This window comes from Phyllostomus hastatus, unplaced genomic scaffold (genome assembly GCF_019186645.2).
Source record: "Phyllostomus hastatus isolate PE091 unplaced genomic scaffold, TTU_PhHast_1.1 phas_contig_283, whole genome shotgun sequence".
Taxonomy (NCBI): domain Eukaryota; kingdom Metazoa; phylum Chordata; class Mammalia; order Chiroptera; family Phyllostomidae; genus Phyllostomus; species Phyllostomus hastatus.
The window spans coordinates 3,174,370-3,195,421 of NW_025333833.1; the positions used below are offsets into that span (position 1 = coordinate 3,174,370).

Here is a 21,052-nt window from a genome sequence, read left to right on the forward strand (position 1 = left end):
AAAATGTACAGGGAACCAATAGTGATGGGAAGGAAACTGGGACTCAAATCAACGGTGTGGACCAGAAGGAAGAAAGAAACATCCAATCAGAAAAGAATGAAGAAATAAGAATTCAATGAGGAGAGGCTTAGGAACCTCCTGGACAACTTTAAACGTTCCAACATCCAAATCATACGGGTGCCGGAGGAGAAGAGGAAGAACAAGAAATTGAACACTTATTTGAAAACATAATAAAGGAGAACTTCCCCATTCTGGCAAAGGAAAGAGACTTCCAGGAAGTCCAGGAAGCTCAGAGAGTCCCAAAGAAGTTGGACCCAAGGAGGAACACACCAAGGCACATCATAATTATATTATCCAAGATTAAAGATAAGAAGAGAATTTTACAAGCAGCAAGACAAAAGGAGACAGTTACCTACAAAGGAGTTCCCATCAGACTGTCAGCTGATTTCTCAGAAGAGACCTTCCAGGCAAGAAGGGGCTGGGAAGAAGTATTCCAAGTCATGAAAGACAAGGACCTACATCCAAGATTGCTCTACCCAGCAAAGCTATCATTTAGAATGGAAGGGCAGATAACGTACTTCTCAGACCAGGTCAAGTTAAAGGAGTTCATCATCACCAAGCCCTTATTATATGAAATGTTAAAGGGATTTACCTAAGAAAAAGAAGATGAAAATATATACAGTAAAATGACAGCAAACTCACAATTATTAACAACCACACCTAAAAGAAAAGCAAAAGCAAACTAAGCAAACAACTAGAACAGGAACAGAACCACAGAAATGGAGAGCACATGGAGGGTTATCAGCCGGGGAGTGGGAGGGGGAGAGAGGGGGAAAAGGTACAGAGAATAAGTTGCATGGATGGTAGGGGGAAATAGACAGGGGGAGGGTAAGAATAGTGTGGGAAATGTAGAAGCCAAAGAACTTATATGTACGACCCATGGACATGAACTACAGGGGGGGAATGTGGGTGGGAGGGGGTGTGCAGGGTGGAGGGGAATGAAGGGGGGGGAAATGGGACAACTGTAATAGCATAATCAATAAAATATATTTTTTTAAAAAAATATATGCTGTATGAAATTGTTGTTAAAAAATTAAATAAATTAATACCAAAAGCACTTCACCTTAACAATGTTAGTTTTGTTGTTTCATTGTGACTTGGCATTCTATCTGCCAGGGAGCCTGTGGCACTTGTGTTACTGCAAATACAGTTTGGACTGCTTGGTGCAAAGGAAAGCAAATTGGTCCCATGAAGTCTCTCTCATGTGCTTTGCTTATATACGTACTCTTGGTAATGTATGGTTTCCTATAGTAATGTGATTGACTTACACTTTAATTTCTGCTCACGGGAACCCTCCTCCCAACAGGTTTAAAGCAACAACGTGTAATAGAACAACTAGTTATTTCTGTTTATGGGGGACCACATAGAAACCTGGGCTGATCAGGAGAATTCACTGATACTCTTTAAAGCCCATTTCTCAGCTGTTTAGGTTTTATGTTTGGTCCATTCAGCATGTGCCCACTGGGTTCCTCTTCCTGCCAGTCCCTGCGCTCACCTCGTTAGGAAAGAGGATCTTCTCACGGCACACCTGTTTACACACTTCCTGTAACTTGGCGCTTCTATGAATTTGCACATTTGTCTCATTCTAGCCTCCGGGTCTTTTCTTTTGGCTGCATATTAAATGCCCCGAGAAAGAGTATCTCTACGTAAACATTTGTTTCCTTCCTCCTTTCTCCTTTCAAGGAAGTTGAGACCTCTTCAGCTTTTGCTTCACTTTGAAAAACTCTTTGTCAATATCTCCACTCCCCCCACCCCCCGCCAGGGCTGTGCGTCTCACAGCGGAGAACGCGTGTTCTGTTCTCGGGGCCCGACGCACGTGTGTCTGGAGCACGCGCGACTTGCAAAAGCAGAGGACGCGGAGGGAATCAGTGCCTGGGAAGGAAGGGCTCTGCTTTCATAAGCGAGACTGTCGGGAGGGTCTCTTACCTTGCATGTGAGTAGGGGTGAGAGAGGAGACGATCCACTTCCCCCCGGGGCCCATGGTCATGTTGGCAGTGGTGGACGTCGCACTGACGAGTGTCAAGGCCGAGATCTTATGCCGGTTGTGCTCCAGCACCTGGCCGTTGAAGTGAATGGAGAACAGCTCCGGTCCGGAGCTCATTCCAATCAGATGCCAGCTGACTTGGTCGCTGGCACAGACAGTTATATCTGAGGGAGGGGGAGAGAGGAGAGGGGCACGACAGGCGGTCAGCACTCTGTGATCCGAGACCCACGCACCGGGTAGGTACGGAGTGCCTGCCACGCGCCAGGCTCTGCCAGGTCCCGCGGGAGAGACCCTGCAGGGGCAGCTCCTGCCCTAGGAAGCAGGCGCCCGAGTGAGGCCCACGAGCAGTCCCAGCTCGCTGCAGTAGGCGGCGGGCACTGCAGCGGTGAGAAGAGAGCCGAGGGGCGGGGGGCGTTCGTTCAGAAACAGGGATGGCTAAGGGGTTAGGCCACGAAGGGAGCCCAGTAGGTTCCAGTGATGCAGTGTTTTCAGTGTCAGCTCGGGGACAGTCCTGGGCCAGCCTGGGCATCGGGTCACCCCAGAGCCAGTCTGGGCTCAGCGTGGGGGAGGCTCCAAGGTCTCCGATAGGGCCGAACTCAAGAAGGAGACGCGAAGGTGACCTGGGGACGCTGTGTTGCAGTCTGTGCCCGCTTGTCGGTTGTTTCAATGACAAGGCATCGAATGGCCGCGGATGGGTCCGCACTACGCTGGCCACTGGGGGCGTCGCGGGGATGGAGGAATGAGAGCACAGACTTGGCTCATTGTTTCGCTCCCACGGTACCTGGGGAAACGCCCATTTGCTGGGGGGGAGAGTCCAACTCCGGCTTCTAGGGTTGGCCTGGGCTCTGCGTTTCAGATCCGTAATCATTAGATACCAGGCCGTGGGGCTGGGGACCAGTCCCTTCTCCGTAGAGGAGCTGAGGGACTTGTCTTTTTTAGGGGGCCATGATGACAAGGCAGGGGTTCTGGTATCACGGGGAGAACAAGAAGCTAAAGCCCGAGAAGGGGAAGCTGAAAGGCAGGAGGCTTTGGTGGGAGCGCTTTGCCACCCCAGGGAAACCTTCGCATTGACCTGAACATTTAATACATCTGCACCAGCACTTACCGTATTTACTCCATTTATACTGCTCTGTAACGCTGCTTTACAAGCCCTTACTTATTTCAGTTTCTACGGATGCCATTTCCGCCCCCTGCCCCTCTTAGCCCCAACCAGCTTGTCTTTTTCAACTACAACTTCACATACTGTATTCCCTGGCCAAGTTATTCATTTTTGTTTCTGAGCGTGTGGTTTGTTTTGGGGGCTTCTGCATAGCTACCCAGATGACTCGCTCTGCCGGGACACAGACACAATTTCCCTTTTGACCACGCCCCTGTACAGCCCAGAGTCCTGGAGATGCTATTTTTACGTGTGAAGAAATTCTTAAACACCCTCTCTCCTAAGATAGATGGTTACTCCATTTTTGTACGTTAGCACGTGGAGACAGCTACCTGCCGGGGCCCACACTACGGTGGAGAAATGGGCTAAACTTGAACTCAGATCTGCTGCGTTAGACTACTTCGGTGGAGTTCTGGAACTCCGGATCAAAGCCCAGAGCCGTCGGAGTGTGTCTGCAGTATAACCCAGGAGGGCTGACGCAGTCAGATGGAATTGAAGACAATTTAAAACCAATGTCCAGATCCCCAGTCTTGCCAAGTTTTGTGTGTAGTGAGGCCATTTGTGATTTTTCAGGTACGGAGAATGACCCCTGAGAAACCTAGGTTTTGGGTGCTTTAATTAATAAAGTAATATTTTCACTTTTCCACTTTCTTCTTCAGGACCTTTGGCTCTGAGGCGCCTCTATCAGACAGAAGCTACAAGTGGTTCCGGTGGGAGTCAGTGTCTTTCTCTAAGAGTTGCCCTGACTCACGTGCAGATGGAAGAGAAGACATTCTGTGTGCCTTCACTGTTCCTCAGCCAGCATCTTTGGACATGCTAGGAGTGCTTTAGTGTGGTGGGCGTTTGCCCTAACCTCCTGTTCATCTTTAGTGCAAGTATCTCCACCGAACTCTTCCTGCTGACCCTTTCTGCCAGGGGCTGACCTTGACCTTCTGTCCTGAAAGGCTTCCTCTGTGGACAAACGAACGCATGGTCACCACGCGGTGGGGGCCACGGGACCCTCTGAAGGAGACGGACACCCTGGATACCAGCGAGCTGGCATCCTGGAGCAGACGCAGGCCCAGGGGGAGCCTGCTCGGAGCGCCGCAGCTAATAGGCTGCACCCTCCTTCACTTGGGCAGCTCCCACTTTGTCTGTTGTCCTTGATGGTCAAGAAAAAAGAAGGCACAGTCCTGAGACCCACTGAGCTAGACTACATTGCCTTTCTGAGTAAGAGCTGAAACAGAGTGAGGATGGTCAGCTTCCTAGGGCCCCGAGGAAGACCGTGCAGAGTTGAAGGCCCTGGCTGTGCCGGCGCCGCTGGGCAGCGCACAGCCCACCCGTTCGTTACCTGGCATGGTCCCGTTCACATAGCCGTTGACCGTGTACATGACGGACGGCGACCGGCTCCAGCTCTTGCTTTCGTCAAACACGGCGAACATCAGCACGTGCTGCTTGTCAAACATCTTCTGAATGCCGCCCTCACCTAGGGTGCCTGGGAAGGAAAGACGGCGTGTTGGTCGCATCCCGGAAAGAGATCCCCACGTCTTCTTCCCAGACAGCAAAGGGTTTAAGGCAGGCAACCCATCACAGTGAGGTCACCGCGAGGAAAACCTTATCTCCAGAACAGCACCTTTAGCAAATCATGACGATGGGGGGCTTGTGAAAATCCTGTGTTTTCTCTGGCACCTCATAGCCTTGAGGAATGGGGCTTTAAAGGTAAATGTGGTCTGGCACAGAGAGGACGTTTGGTGACTGTCAAGGATTTAGTGAAAGTGTCCATGCCCCCCGCCCCTTCCCCGTGCCAGGCCAACACAAAGGCACCACAGCTCGGAGGGTAAAGTCATTGCCCTCCAAGTTTAATCCAGCCACCCTGCTAGTGCAAGGGACGGCGCACCAGGTGTTGGTTGAGAGTTCAGCATGAATCCACTCTCACATGGGAAAGATGCAGCTGAAAGTAGGAGGAAAGAAGGGCTGTTTCTCAGTGTTGATTTTTGTAGGGCCACCCCAGTGTCCCCTAGATCCCAGGCAATGAACACATGCATTGGTGCAGCGAGCACACGCGTTGGGACTCTGTGTGCGTGCAGACAGAGGGTGAGCTCATCTCATTGTTTCCCACCGTGCAGTTTTGTGTGGTGGTTGCACGTTCTGTTGAAAGATGAGCCGAATTCTTTTCGGGTACAAGGAAAACGCAGGCTTCTGCTCAAAAGCCCAGCCAATGACATCTCGTGTAAAGCGGACCGAGTGTGTTTGCGGCCTGCCACCGGAGTGTTGGGCTCTTTGAGGAAAAAGAAAGCTGGAATTGTGTGTGTGTGTAGACCAAATTACCAACCCAAACCTCACGTATGTTCACGTTCTTTCCAAGTGTGATCAGCAGAATACAGGCTGCTGTGCTCTTTCAAAAAGACTTGGCTTTGCCATGACCAGTGTGGCTCAGTGGGTTGGGCATTGTCCCTCGGACCGCAAGGTTGTTGGTTCAATTCCCGGTCAGGGCACATGCCTGGGTTTGGGCCAGGTCCCTGGTTGGGGGCATGCGAGAGGCAGCCGATCGATGTTTCTTTCTGACGTCTCTCCCTTTCTCACTCCCTCCCCCCTCTCTAAAAATAAATAAATCTTTAAAAAAGAAAAAGGGAACTTGGTTTTGAGGTAAACATTACAGACCACGCGGGCATGGCCTCGGAGCGAATTCTCAGACAGGGCTTTGCCCGGGAGGCACTGGGAGGAACAGAGGAGGCTTCCGAGCCCTCAGGCCCCTACGTGCGTGCGCAGCGCTCTGGCCCCCACACCCGCGCCCTCTGCTCGGCTCACTGAAAGGTTCCAAGGCTCTCCCAAGCCTCATTCCACCGCAGTGCTCCTCACCATCCCAGTGTCTTTGACTTTTGCTTGGTTACCTTTCTTGCAGATAAGCAGAGGGCCGATCAGCCCGGAGTTGAAGTCCTGTATCAGGTTGTCGTAGGAGTAGTAGATGTACGTGAGGCACGGCGGGTCATCGCGGGTGGGCCCACTGTCCTCACGGATGGTCCACTCATAGGTGTACTCATGGCCCGGAGCTACAGCGTCGTCCATCTTCTCCACAGGAAACGTGTGGTCCTCGTAGGAAGCACCTGGGGAATAAAGGGCGTGAACACACCTGGACAGTCGGTGAGGATCGCTTTGTCGTCACTCTCAGATTCAAAGGAACGGCAGCGCCCTGCAGAGATACCTGACCCTCTCTGTGGGGAGCCTTCATCACGCGGAAAGATCCCCATTACACCCACTTCCATGCCTACGTGATTACAAAGGCTTGAGTCCACGGGGACCTGGAGTGATTAAGAAGTGTTGCTAGTACATTGTTGGAGGCTGAGTAAATTCACTTCCCAGGGTCCCTAAGCAGTTATTATTTAAACGTAATCAGAGAATTGAATCACCCTCATCAGCGAACCATCTCAGAATATGGAAATGGGTTGTATTTTCTCTGTGGTGCTTGATACAACATCTGATCGGTAACAGCCTGTTGGCACAGGGTGTAACTGCCCTCAGGCCCATTTACGTATTGTTCTGTGTCGCAGTGCACGGTTTTCATTTCTCCTTTCCAGCCGCTGCCACCTTCAGCCCCGTTTCGCTGCTGCGTCGCAGCTCCAGCGCCTGCCTGATCGTCCCAGCCTCTTCCCCAGAGTCTGGCTCCTACACTCAGCTGAGTTGTCCTCGGGGTGGGAAAAGCGTCCACCCCCCGAAACTTAGACATCTTGCTTCATACACCCACAGACACGCCATTAACCCTTTCGTCTACTCCTCTTTCTCTGCCGGTGACAGAGGGCGGGACGCACGGTAGAAATCGGTCTCCCTTATTGCAGAGACGCCACTGAGATTCTGCAGATAAAAGGATTGCAGAAGGCCGGGGGATGCTTTCCACAGCCCAAGGAAGATGTGGCTGGAGATGGAGCAAGTGCGGTCAGGAAGGGGAGAGGTCCTGCCGTCCACAGCCTCGGGGGACGGGCAGCTCCCCCAGCCTGTGACATCCCCCTTCCACTGGGTGACAGTGTCCCTGGCCTGGGCTGGTGCCAGAGTCTCTCTTGGGGAAGCAGGCCTCTCTGCTTGGTACAAGGTCCTGACAAACTCCTCGAGGTGGAGGGTGAGGCCATCCGAGTGTGGATGTGGGCAGACAAGGAGGAGTTTTTATAAAAATAGCTAAAATGTTCTACACGGCAGGGCGAAGCGCCAGTGGCAACCATTCTTGCTGAAGGGACTGTACTTTCTGAAAACAAAAATGCTTCATGTTTCGTTTTCTTATTCCTTTCTCTTTCTCTGTTTTGCTGTCTTTATTGAGTTATAAATCACACATAATGAAATCCACCACTTCTAAGTACATTTGCTGAGCTTTGACAGATGGGCACTGTCCCATGGCTGCTGTCACAACAAAGGCGCAGAACGCCCCCCTCACCCCAAAACTTCCGTCGCCCTTGCCGTTCGTCGTCAATGCCTTCCCCGCCCCCCAGGCCCAGGCGGCTGGGGCTCTGCTTTCTGTCACTGTATTGTGTTTTCTGATCATGGCGTAAAAGTGGAATAACACATTAGACACCCCCTGTGCTCGGTTAGTGGGAGTACAGTGTATCGTTTTTTATCCTTTGTTTTTCACTTGTCTTTAATTTAAAGTGGATTGCTTGAGTTCAGCGTACAGTGGGTGTGGGTTTTTATCCAGCCGTACAATCTGTCTCTTTTAATATAATTACTGAGATGGTTGGGTTTAAATGTGCCTTCCTGTTATTTTCTATCTGTCCACCTGGTCTTTGTTACTTCTCCTCTTCTTTCCGGCTTTTTTTTCTCTCTGGATGGACTATTTTTTATTGTTCCTTTTCATCTCCACTATCGGCTCGTTAGCCTTGCTTCGTTGCGCACCACGTAGACAGAATGTTCCTTAAAGCCCCAGATCTTAGTCACGTTCCTGCTCTAAACCCTGACGATGGTTCCTTGTTTCCCAACCAACGTCCTTCGCACGGGCCACCCGCCCAGGAGTGCTCCGCCCCTACTCCTCTCTCCACTGTGCTCCTGTGTGACTCCTGCCCCAGGGACCTGTGTAGCAGTCACGCAGGCCCCTCTGAGTTCCCCGGACGCGCCGACTCCCTCCTGCCTCAGGGCCTTTGCAGACGCTGTCCCCTCGGCCCAGCGTGCTCTTCCTCCCTTTCTTCTTTTGGACACACGAGTGCTCACCCTTCACACGCCAGCCGAAGTGGAAGCGTATTGCTGCCCCGGCTCGTGCTGTGCTGTCGTCTTTCACTTTCACAGCCCTCATCCCAGTGCAGGATCAGATGTGTGGCATTATATGATCAACCTCATTTTATCCTCCTGGATAAGAGTCGTTTGCATGCCGCACACAGTGGGACCCGAGCGAGCTCCGCAAAGGCGGGTGCTGGGCTGTGTTCGTCTCCGAGTCCCGGGCCCGTCCCTGTGCCCGGCACGGGCAGGAGGCTCCGTGAATGTTCACTGAACTCTCAAGATTTCAGGTCCTGCGGGCCAGAACCAAGGTCCTCAAGTCATAGCTCGTGCGTGTGTTCTATTAGAGCTGCACGTGTTCAAACAAATGAAATGCCAACATGAACAGGATGGGAATATTGTATAAGAGTCTGGCTTGCTGGTTTCTCTTAAAAACAAAATAGAGCCTGAAGATCCGGTGTCCCGGGACCGAACTCCTGCACAGAATTTGCCTGGACATGGGTCCTGACTGTCCCCTCAGACAGGACACAGCTCTCTGATCGCCAGTTCCTACTGGACTATTTTTCATTGAATCGCCCTCTCGGCCTCCATGAGTGTCTGAGTTCGTGACCCTCGCGCTAGTGGAAAGCCTAACACGGGGCTGTGTTGTTTTCCTTTTCCTAAAAGGTAGTTTGCCATCGATAACCGTGTTTACTATAGACCACACTTTCACTCTGCTGATAAGGAGGATTTGAGTGTTTGAAAGACCAGGAACCGACAAACGTCAAAAGCTTAAATAACTTCCTGTAGTATTGTTCAAGTCCGATCCGAGAAGAAAAAAGCGTTTATGAGGAAGACTCTCTGATAACAAACAGGAAAGGTTTCTCTGGAAAGTTGCAAAACAGCTTCTGTAGCGAAGCACAAACAGGGCTGATAAGGACTGCGGCGCTCTCGGTCCGGCCTCGTCTGTTTGACAGGGACACGCGTGGGCGGAGGGGGGGCGGGGTGACCGGGTCTGTCTTGAAGCGAGTTGCCAGCCCCTAGCCAGTGCCTCCTGCTCTGTGGCCTCGGGAAGGGGAAACAGAACGTTCCGGACACGGCGCTTGCACTGTCCCAGCCGTGACAACAGCCCAGGGTAGCCCGTAGTGGAGGACAGAGTTCTCTGTTGCCTTTGCAAACTCTTGGAAGGACGAGGCACGATGTTTGTAGGGGGAGAGAGGACTTTCTCTTTCTTTGGATAAATGCATGCTTGTCCTCCAGATATCAGCTTAAATGTCAGCTTACTCATTCCCTGGTCTCTGATCGCGTATCTCATAATAAAGATATATATGGCTGTGCATCTGCATTTATGCAGATGTATTTGCATCTGCATTTATGCTATGAATATATGCACATGTAACAGCATTACATGCTACATCTCTGTAACAGCACTCATCGATATCCAGTTAAATATTTGTGAGGTCACCTGATCATGACCCTTCTCCTAGACGGTGAGATGTTTTCTTGTGGTGGCTGTACCACTTGCTAACTGTGGAAATGTGGGCAAGCACATTTCTATCTTAGCTGGGTCAGGAGACCAGGAAGCACACGCGACACGCCTGACCCCAACCACTGCCGTGGCGTCGCTGAAGTGTGGGGGCCGCTTCCCAGCCTCTTTCCTCGCATTTCACTTCTAAGAAGATGTGTCTGCAGCACTCTTGAGTTCTCTTAACACATGCGAGAAAGTCTGACGGTGGCGACGTATCTATTCTAAAGCTGGGAAAGGCTGGTAATAAGATTAGGTAACTACTCACAGTCAGCAGCACAATTAATACATTTCAGAGCAAGGGGAAATAAACGTAGCCTCTCCTTTCTAAGCCAGTCTTCAGTCCCTCAGTCTAGTTCAGTCATCATTGTGACCATCATCATCATTGTCAACATCTTCATCATCATCACCATCATCGCCACCACTATTGTCATATCATCATCATCATCACCATCATCACCATCACCACCATCACCACCACCACCATTATCATCATACCATCATCATCATCATCATCACCATCATCATCATCTATGTTCTCAGCTCTGTTCCGGGCACCAGGGCACAAATGTAAGGAAAACAGCCTGAGACCCTGAAGGGCTCACAGCCCAGTTAACAGTGGGGTACCTGCTGGCGCCCTAGTTGCTATAAATGTCACCCCTAGAATCCTTCTAGTGCCCCTTCCGTGGAGATGCCACAGTTAGAATCCATTATTCTTCCGCAATGAGAACTGATCGATAGAAGTATCTAAGAATCAATCACCAAAGAGGCTGTAACTTGTGCTATCATCTTAGGAGCTGGAGTGATTTTCCATTGACAGTGAACTCATGTTTAAATGGTCAGTGTTTCATATCCAGGTTTCACTGAACACACAGTAGTTTATAAATGTTCATCTAGTTGACCACAGTAAATTATGGAGAATTTCACATTCATATATTAGTTAAATATATAAATTTCAAATAACTGAATGAATGATTTTAAGTTTGCTATATTACTAAAAAGGTGAATTTTGGGCATCTTGATACAAATAGTGAACAATATAGATTTAGACATGGAGGTGGATCTTATAATTATACTGAGTAAGGATTACTAACGAGATAGTTTGGGGATAGTTTTATCAGTGCTTTTTTTCTTTTCCCTTCAAAGCATTTTATTTAACCTTTAATCTACAATAAAACAGGCACCCTGTATCTGTGAATTTGCAACCTACGTAATGGGAGCTGTGGAATATAAACAGCTATTCAGAAACAGCAGTTTTATGAAAAGCATTTTTGGGGGGCAAATCTAATTGTGACTCTGCAATCAGAATAAGGCAAAACTCTCAGTGGAGAAGGAGAGAAATGCGCAGGAAAGACCATTGTTCTAGAACACAAAACGTCCTTGTTCAGCTTCTTGCCGGACGAAATTCTCAGCACGAGGGCGGACCTTCATCTCACATTTACCCAGTTCTGTTCGCTTCCTGATTAGTCCTCAGTCGGCTTTGTGATGTGTTTGCCTGCGTCATGATGAACTAATTATTTGCCGAAAGGCTCTCAGTACTTTTTTTTTTTCAAACGTAAAACGGTGTGACCAGTTTGGGGAAGTGAGGTTACATAAAGGGCCCCTTCGGTCGTCCATCTGGGTGTTCCTTCATGAAATCCTCCCTTGTTACTTGTCCTTTTTTTTTTTTAAACAGCTCTTTTCCTCTCCATTTAATAATCTTAGTGAATGCTTCAGTGTGCCTTTAACGATGCTGAGGATTCTGTTAGAAGCTTTAATTGAGGCGATGGGAAAATTGGGATGCCGGGGTTTTGTAAGGGGCCTGTCTCCACTGCACAAGGCAGGCAGCTCTCTTTTGGAGGGGAGTTCACACTAATTCCCATGAACAGATTCATGAGAAGTATTATGTCAGCTCTCACAGTTTGTTTCAGGTACTTATTATCATCGACTCAAAGAAGTGTCTGTGTTAGGCCAAAATACTCAGATGAAAAGTGAAAAATGTAATTGTCTATATTAAATCAAACATTGGAATGCTTTGGGAAAACCTAGAAGACTAAGTTTTCACATAGAGAATGTGGCAGCACCGAGGTGCAAAGAACAATCTCCAGTGGAAGTTTTATTTTTTTATATTTTATTCAGAGAGTTGGCTTACCAGCAGAAAGCTGAACATTATAGAATGTTACACTATAGTACTTATAATGTAACTCATATTTAAAATATGAGAAAATAAATCAAATAAAAGAATAGTATAACATTCATTTTGAAACAAACTTTTAAAGGTAATCACGCAAAGAACTTCAAAGATCTTAATGAACAACAAAATTTGCTGGAAGGAGCAGCATTACAATCCAACAGCCACCAAAGGCTAGTTACCGAGTTTCTGAAATTTTAGCTTCAAATCAAAACTCTTTTAGTGACAGAAAGTTGAAAAGCAATTAGGTGCAGTTGTGAGTGCAGTTTGAAACACATTCCTGTTAAAGACATTTCTAAAGGAAAGGACCTGGTAAGCATTTTTATAAATCAGGATCTGTGCATCCTGTCATCCCTGCCCCGCACACTGCCGAGGTCGCCCTCAGGCACACCTGGGGAGGGTGCACCTGGGCGAAGCCGAGGGACACCGAGCTACAGCTCAGCCTTTACGTCAGATGCTGCCGGTGCACGGACGACGGGCCAGCGTGAGACTTCCACACCAAGTGCAGTGACACCTTTCCTGCCCAGAACCCAGATTTCCAGCCATTGCCTAATTTAAGCATAGCCACGCACTCAAAAGGGAGCCACGGAAAGAATGCCTGGGAACCAAGGCCCCCAGGCAAAACGATGTACAAAATCCGTGAATGAAAGCTCAGGGTCTTTACGTGTGAGTACTACCAGAGAAAAATAACACCGGATTTCATTTAGAACCTGTCCACTCTTAGACTGCACAGAGTCCCAACGTTTATGGGTGCCTGTGAAGTCTCCCGGTAGACCGGAAGTCGCGGTTCAGGGAGGGATTAGAATTTTGCTTCTCATCCTCTGTTTCAAAAGCTATACTGAGGAAGTATACCATTTAGAAAGATTTATGCCCGGAGTAATTAAGAGGAAATATCTTAGGCGCTTAATCTGGACAATGTAATTATTCAAAATGACTTACTCCTCGTGCACTCAGGATAACTGACATTTTTTTTTTTTGTGCCATTGAGTTCATTTTGGTGTCTGAATCCTGTGGGAGAGTTTTATCTCATTTGAGTGTGATGACGCTATCCAAGGCCAAGGCCTTCCTTCGAGCTCAGCTTCTGGAAGCAAAATTGAATGCCTGCACGATGCACAGCCATGACATGACCACCGCAGCAATACCCAGCATCACTGTGCATCGACTGCGTGCCTAGCAGTTTCCCGATATCGCGACCAATAACCTCAGCTGGACAGGAGTCGCTAATCCCCTTTTATAGATCCAACACCGAGGGTCAGTGGTAAAGGAGATTGCTGAAGTTTGCTGAGGGCTCACGTCCAGGCACTCTGGCCCTGAAGCCAGCGTTCTCCCGTGGCTCTCTCTCCTTGCAGCTGACGAGAGTAGGGTCCCGACTCCTGGCGGGGCCCAGAGGTTAACTCCCGTACAAGGAGGGCTGCTGGCTAGCTTGTTCAGTCCTCTGGTTAGCTCCGGCAGCCACAGGGCCGAGGACTCAGTCCGCTCGACCTGTCACTCGTCTGGACCTCCCACCACCCACTGCTCAGTATCTACCTCTGAGATAAAGAAATCTGGGCTCTCAGGTAGCTGGCCCAGCATGGAGCTTCTCTCCACTCCTGGAAAAATAATGCAGACCGTAGCAGGAGGCTAGGGGGGAGGGCGAGTGTCAGGCATGAAGAAGATGTTTTATCTTAACACAGAGGGCACGACAGGATGTAGAGACTGGTCTTTTCCCGTGAAGGGTACCCTTTCTCCACTCACTAGATTTGCATCTCATTCCTGAGACAAAATTTGACTTTCCCACCCATCTGTGTTTACTGTCCCCAGAGTCGCGCAGCCGGGGGCAGTCTGCAGGTGACCGGTGGGGGGGGTGGTGGGAGCATCTGAAGCCGCCGCTCACCAGTGATTGCTGGCGGTGGGGGAGCGAGTGCGTGCACGGGCAGATAAACAGAGAGGGAAGAGGGACAGGGTTGCAAGGTTCACTTCCTGCGCAAACAGCCCCGCTCGGAACGCAAAGTCCACTGCACTGCCTCCCCCACGTTGGGAATGAGACCTGCATGGGGCACGGTGGGGTCCTCTCCTCTGGCCACACAGCGCTGACTTCCTGAGGCAGTCAGCTGGGAGCCTCGTAAGGGGGCTGCGTGGGTGTTCCGTGTCACCATATGACCGTAGGGACACAGAAGGGACAGACTCCCACGCACGCTGCCTCGCCCAGCGTCTGGACAAACTGGCCCTTTAAGGTGCCTGAAATTTCATGGCTGACGCTTCATTGGTTCCCCTCCAGCCAAAGAGCGAGCACTGGCGTGGAGGTTCCCGGGGAGGGCAGGCCATCGCCCTCCTGCCAGCCACGCATCCCTTAGCAGAGACGAGTTTGCACAGACAATAGTGCAGGTATGTCCATGCATCATCAGCTACATGTCAAACTGTTTGAGTATCAGAAAAAATGTAATTGTGATGTAATTGACATGTGACATCATTTGGACAAATTTTGACTCAAGAATCACCTTTTCCATCCTAGCTAGTATTCTATCAAGTGCTTTTCATATGCTAGGCATTGTTCTAAGCTTCCCTGACGACAAGCCTGTGTAAAGAAGGCATGATTGTTATTTTCATTTCACAGACGAGAAAGGTGAGGCACAGAGAGGGTGAGTCACTTCCCCAAGGACACACAGTTAGTGTCAGAACCAGGATTTGTGCCGGGCAGTCTAAGTGCCGAACCCGCACCGGAAACCACTCCCCCACTCAGTCACTCTCTTCCAAGGTGTGATGGTTGGGACACGCGGCAGAAAAAGATTTGTGAATTATAGAAGGACTGAAGAACAAGCACCTAGCAAAACACGGCTGGGGTCTAGTTGGTGCCAGAACTTCCTCATGTCCCTCTCTGAAGCTTAAGGAGACAACCATTTCGCTCTCACCAGCGGCAGGGGCGTTCTCTGACACGTGGCTGATGAGGCGGTTTCAAATGTTTGACACTGGTGTTAAAGAGCCGTGCGCTTTTCTCTCGTCGGGGGGACAGGGAGTTCCGCTTACCTTCTGAGAATTTACTGTACTTGATTCCTTGAGGGTGGATGCTTAAGGGCTTGTCTGCCTTGTTTTTAAAGTGCACTCTCATGATGTCTCCAACTTCAGCATATAAAGTAGGCCCAAGGAGTCCTACGGAAGCAAGGACACATACATCAGGATCGCCAAAGACAGAGCTGCTAAGCACATACACACGCGTGCACACACGCACACGGACACCACGCAGAAAGCCCCGTGAGTGATGGCTGCCACGTCTCCAGGCTCTGAGGGTGACCCGCTTGCCTTCCACCTGGTCGGCTCTGCCTGCTCACGAGCTCAGCACTGCATGCAGTCAGGTAAGGACAGGGAGGTAGCGACGCCCGGCCTGGCTCAGAGTCAGCCGAGAGACGAGGAGCGATCGCTCTGGCCAGGCCCACCCCCTTCTGAGCCCCTGTCATTCCTCAGAGACGACCTCTGGCCACGCAGATAAAGATGTGCCTTTTCCATTGTCCGGGGTGACGTGAAGAGAATGTTTTCATAAAGGCGTTCCCAACACCTTCATGCGTGAAGGCAAACAGCACGGAATGTTCCGGAGCCGCTGCTCAGCTCCTCCGTCAGCCAGGCATCCGAGAAGTGCTCCCACCCTCTCCTCTGCCCATAGACAGGCTGAGGGCAGGGGCGGCCCGTCCTGGCCTCGCAGGACGGCAGCACAACGGGCATCGAATCTGACCCCCGCTACTCAGGTGAAGCAGGGACTGCGGAAAACAGGGCAGCCCATGGCTGCAGCGCTTTCGGAGCCGTCGGGGACAAACGTGTCACAATTTTCCTTGAAAAAACGCAAAGACTCAAGCCAGCCATTTTAAAGCCCAAGACAGGATTCCTGACAATGAGCCCCGCCCGGCCACCTGTCCAGGGCAGGCATCTGTCTTCAGACCTCCAGGGCTGCAGCCCAGCACCTCCGCCCCGCAACTTACAGTAAGGTCTGGGCTCTTGCTGCAGACGGGGGTGCCCACGACTGCTCCTGTTCGGGCTGGGCTGGAATCGCACCCACCAGCCGAGTGGGGCGGGAAGCGGGGGAAGGAAAGCACCAGGGACACAGAACTGGGCTGGCCACGGGGAAGTCACTGAGTCAGGACAGTGTGCAAAGCCAGCGCTTCTCACGCACCATCTGGGGCTTGGTCTATGCACCAGATTTGCCTCCTTGCGTCAACTCCTACTGGCACACAAAAGTGAGCGAGAGGTCACCCCTGGCCGCCAGGGGTTCACGGGTAGGTAAGCGCCTTTGGGGTTTAGGAAGAGGCTGCACGAAATGGATGTTACAAGGCCTCGGGGCTCGTATAGAACAAGTCTGTCCAGGAGACACATGGAGTGGACAGGAAGATGACGTTTTCAGCGCACAGGGCTTCCGCAGGGGCCATCTGTCAAGGTCTGCTTCTAAAGAATGAGGGTGCATCAGGACGTCGCTGCAAAAGTGCATCATCTCAAAGGAGTTTGATCACACCGCTCTCCTCAGAAACTACCAGTGCCTTCGTACTGCTTAAAGCATGGTCTCCAGCCTGGCACCGGCCCTTCCTGCCACTCACAGGGCTGTCAGCACGATGGCTGACCCAGCGCCGATGGTCGAATTCGGCCAGCTCGGCAGGAGCCGCAGAAGGTGGGGCTCTCGGTGCCCGCCCGGTGCCTCGTGCCGCAGGCCTTCGGGGTTTGTTTCCCAGCCCGTTTTCCCTTCACCGGCCCACAGTTTAAGTTAATTAAGTGGCTCTTAAGTATCGATTGTGTGTGCTGAGGTTGGAGCCAGAGCTACGAAAAGGAGGAGACTGTGACAGAGGACAGGAGATCCTTTTGAAAACTTCTTGCCCACAGTTACAAACCCAGTTGTATTAGCGACCTCATAGCCCCTAGCGGAGGCGGTATCTGGTCTACCTTGGACTCGCGCGGCTCCATTCTCAACCCCATTATCCCCGCTTCTTCTGAGCCTGGCTCCCTCCAGGAGGTGTCTTTACCCTCTCCTTTCCTATTGGATTCTTCCCTAGAGAACTTAGGTAATATTTTTAAAAGATCTTTATTTTTAGAGAGAAGGGAAGGGAGGCAGCAAGAGAGGGAGAGAAACACGGATGTGTGAGAGACACATCAGTTGGTTGACCCTTCCGTTCGCAGGCTGGCACCAGCCAGGGCACCCTTAGCTATTTTAAGTCACTGCATTCCTTTTATAAAACTCCAGAATATCCTTAAACCTCTTATTCCCTTCCAGAGCTCTGCTATCTCTCCTCCCACTGGGAGCCACGTCCCGGGAGTGGGTTATCTACAACAGCCTCCTGCTTCCGCTGCCTTATCGCCCCTCCCCTACGGCTCTGCTGCTGCTCGCCCGCCGGTGGAGGCAGCGCCGGGGACACGGGGCACCGGGAGCATGTCTGGAAGGGGAGCATCGAATGTCCTAGAAACGTCCAGTCAGAAAAGGCCTGGCAAAAAAAACACTGGCCCTGGCATCTACGCAGTCACAGACGCCCTCCTTTGAGAGAGGTTTCAGTGAGCTGCTCCCCGTGGAGCAGGGGACACGGGGGTGGGGGGAGATGATACCCTGGAGAACTCACATGGAAATGGGTGGTGAAGAGAGGGGAGGGGAAGGAAAAGCAGGCAGAGTCCAGGGGGCTGTTCTTTTCTAGGTGGAGTTTAACCTGAGCAGAGTTGTGCCTTCTGTTGCTGCCAATGGTCTTTGGCCGCAGGGAAGGCACCCGTCCAGGAAGGAGTGAAGATAAAGGGGCATCAGAGGAGTCGGGGAAGAATGGGAAGGATCGGGGGCGCGGAAGAGTGAGTCTGGGGCAGGTCACAGGTCTCCCCCTGGCGGGGGTGGGGGGTGGGGGCGGGGGAGGGGCTGAGTGAATTATTGACCTGGGGACCCCACCGGAGGACGTCCTCTCTTGACGGCCCTGTGCGCCTGTGAAAACGTGGTGCCCTATGTCAGCTGCCCAAACCCAGTGACTTACTACCCTTGACTGAAGAAGAGAGGAGGAAAGAAGGGGCTTTTCTTTGAAAACACGAGCTACTGTGTACATGACACTAAATGACACGGGAGAAGAGAAGGGGAAGACAGGAGCACGAGAACTGGCCACGCACAGTCCCTCCGAATGAGCCCGGGGGCCGGAGGGCTGCCCTTGGCCTGCACGCGTCAGACTGGACCCGGAGCCCCGCGGAGGCAGGGCACGCGAGTCTCGTCTCTGCGGCCTCCACGGCGTCTAGTCCAACGCCCCGCCCTTGGCACGAGCTCAGTAAGAGTTTGTTAGACAAGTGGAGAAGAATTCAAACAACTGGGGTTTCTCAGCTTTTTGATCAAGGTTAACAACGGCTGTTTCCATGGGCATGGGGTCTGTGAGCTGCGCGGTTACGCGGGGCCCCCTGCTCGGCTCACCCGAAGTTCTCGATCGTGGTTTTTCTTTCTCAAAATATGCTTCATACTCTCTGTAGACAATCTTCTTGAAGGAGGTTGCAGAAGGGTTCAAACTGGAAATAAAATACAAGAATTACTTTGGAAGGTATATGTGAGATCTCCTCCTCACACTGCAAGAAAGGGGTCTCTCGTGTCCTCAGACTCGTACCAGAAATAACAGCGTTTCCCACCGTGTTTTGGAGACCCACAGAGTTTTAAATATGAAGAATAAGCGAAGTGGATAGACACAATTATCACTCTCTTCAAGAATATTCTGTTGTGGTGATCATTCTACCACGAATGAAGTTTGCCCTGACCAATCCTGTCCCTCAGACTCCATTTTCTAAAGACGATTCCAAGATCCCAGTGTGAACCCCAATTTTAAGCTGCAATGTTAAATGATCAAAAGTATGGCCAGATCTTTCATGAATAAACACGTGGGCTGTTTGCAGCCGGTCGGTCAGATACAGTGGTAAGCCGCTGGGGAGCGCCGTGGAACGCCGCTGGGGAGCTCCTGTCGCTCTGGTGGGCCCTGTTTCCGCTGGAGAAGCCGGATGTGGCTCACGGAGTGACATCCCTCGGACTCACTCTGGGGACATACAGACGAGTGGAAAAAAAACGAACTCTTGAAAAGCTTAAGTAACTTGACCAAGGAGAAGCCGCCGGTGAATGGTAGAGCCAAGATGCGCAGAAGAGAAACGATTGGATTCATGGCGAAGTCAGTGCGGGGGTGGGGGAGGGGGAGGGGGAGGGTGGTGGCAGGGCCGGTGCCGGGATAACCTCCCCTCCCTGTCCTTTGTGTCTCCGGGGATTCAGGGCTCCTGGGGGAGGACCGTTCAGAACACGTTCGTAGTTCAAGCAGCCAGACATACAGGTTAGACTTTTTCACACGAAAGCGCTAGAGAAGGAACAACATGATTCGAGGCTCAAACACACGGAGACTTGGTCTGGGTTAGCATTCTGCGGTCTTGATAATTGACACCAGAGGAGTGACTCGTCCCAGAATTCTGGAGACACGGCCGGGGCGTGAGAGGGCAGGGTGCCAGGCGACGGCTCCCTCTGGTTCACCATGTGACTCAGGCTGTCGCCCAGTTGGCTCTGCCTCCGGGTCTGTGCCTGCCATTGTCGGCACCGACCGGGGGCGGAAGACCAAACCTCCCAGCCTGAGCTCCACCGCCACTGGCAGGCCAGCCACCCAGGCAGCGTCCTGCCCGGGAGCAGGGGAGGTGGGTGCTGGGCGGGCTCTCTGTCCCTTGGGGCTGCGGTTCATGGCAGTTCCCTACCTGCGGGGGTGGCCTGGAGTGTCACCTTGAACCGCAATACTGAAGGGTGATTTTTTTTAAAAAGAGGGATTTCTTATTATTACAAGACCAAGAGATATATATGCACGGCCCTCCAAAATCACCCTTACACGGAAAATTTTTAAAGGGTTAAGGTTATACCTAAAAGACTAAAAATGTTACGATATCTCTCGGTAGACCGCTTTGTAATTGTAAAAGAGGAACACGTCTTTCACAATCATTCAGAGTGTGATGTTTAGTTTAAAAAAAATTTGAGTCACACCAAGAGGCTTACCATTAAAACAAATAAAAATATAACCAGCTGGAAATATTGAGTGGGCCCTGTAATTTGTCTCATTTCTGGGAAGCCTTATTTTTAGCCTTTCAATTAGGAAAAAATGTCTGCGACTCAAAGATAGACTTTTATTATTCAAACCTCTACTCTTAGTGGGGCCACCCCAAGCCTCAGGGCAGACCGCACACCAGGGAGTGTTTGAGGGAGAACAATGAAGGGTCAGATGAAGTAGAACAGGGTGCAAGAATAAAAATGTTGCGTTTTCACGGACCGGCAATGCTTTGAAAGTGGACAACAAGAAACAACAAAATGAGGGCAATGGTTATGGGATGATAACAGTAATCTGCTCACAGCAAAGTACAGGGTGAATGAATGCCCGTCCTCACGTTTAGAAGACGAAGCTATGCAGAGAATGGAACAGACAATATATGACTAGAGGTTCCATACAGATACCAGACTTCTCAAATGCCACCACAGGAGGCTGCAGAAGGCTGCTGAGGGGGTGGGTGCCTGGTGGTTTTGAGTCAATCAATATCCTGAACCAGCAATCAATCGTACTAACAAGACTGCTGATCAGCAAACTCTTGGAAGCAGCATCCAGCCAATCGAACTGCGTGTTTTCCATACCCTCAGAGGGACAGACTGTGTCCCTGGAGGCAGGACGAGCGAAGGGAATGCCGTCTAAGGAAACAGCTCACTCTCCCCGGAGGAGCCCCCGGGACACCGCGCCCGCCTTACCTGTGCTCTGCCGGCTCAGGGTGGTAGCTCCAGCGGATGCCCTGAGCCGCCACATAGAACTCCCTTAGCCGCGCGGCCTCAGCCCCCGTGCGCCCCGCGCCCGCCCAGCTGGAGCCCAGGACCACCAGGACCCAGAGGCGTGGGCAGCCTGGGGACATGGTTCCTTTTCTGCTCCTGCCCTCGGCTACCCCCAGGGCCCGGACGGAGCTCTCCTCCGCCGCCACCGAGTCGCCGCGTGTGCGCTGCAGTGAGCTCCCGGAGGCTGTGGGTGGCAGTGTCCTCCCCTGCAGCTTCCCCCG

The 21,052-nt window shown here is 51.3% G+C and overlaps 1 protein-coding gene across 1 annotated transcript in view; it reads right to left on the reverse strand.

Annotated features, from left to right (window-relative positions):
* F5 (coagulation factor V) overlaps positions 1-21,032 on the reverse strand; it is a 51,861-nt gene extending 30,829 nt beyond the window's left edge. The window contains exons 1-6 of the mRNA XM_045838599.1: positions 20,754-21,032; positions 18,423-18,514; positions 15,047-15,169; positions 6,071-6,283; positions 4,531-4,674; positions 1,987-2,208 (exon numbers count right to left, since the gene is read on the reverse strand). Coding sequence (XP_045694555.1) covers positions 1,987-2,208; positions 4,531-4,674; positions 6,071-6,283; positions 15,047-15,169; positions 18,423-18,514; positions 20,754-20,911 — 952 coding nt within the window. The 5' untranslated portion in view covers positions 20,912-21,032. The remainder of the gene's footprint in view (positions 1-1,986; positions 2,209-4,530; positions 4,675-6,070; positions 6,284-15,046; positions 15,170-18,422; positions 18,515-20,753) is intronic.
* Positions 21,033-21,052: the final 20 nt, after the last annotated feature.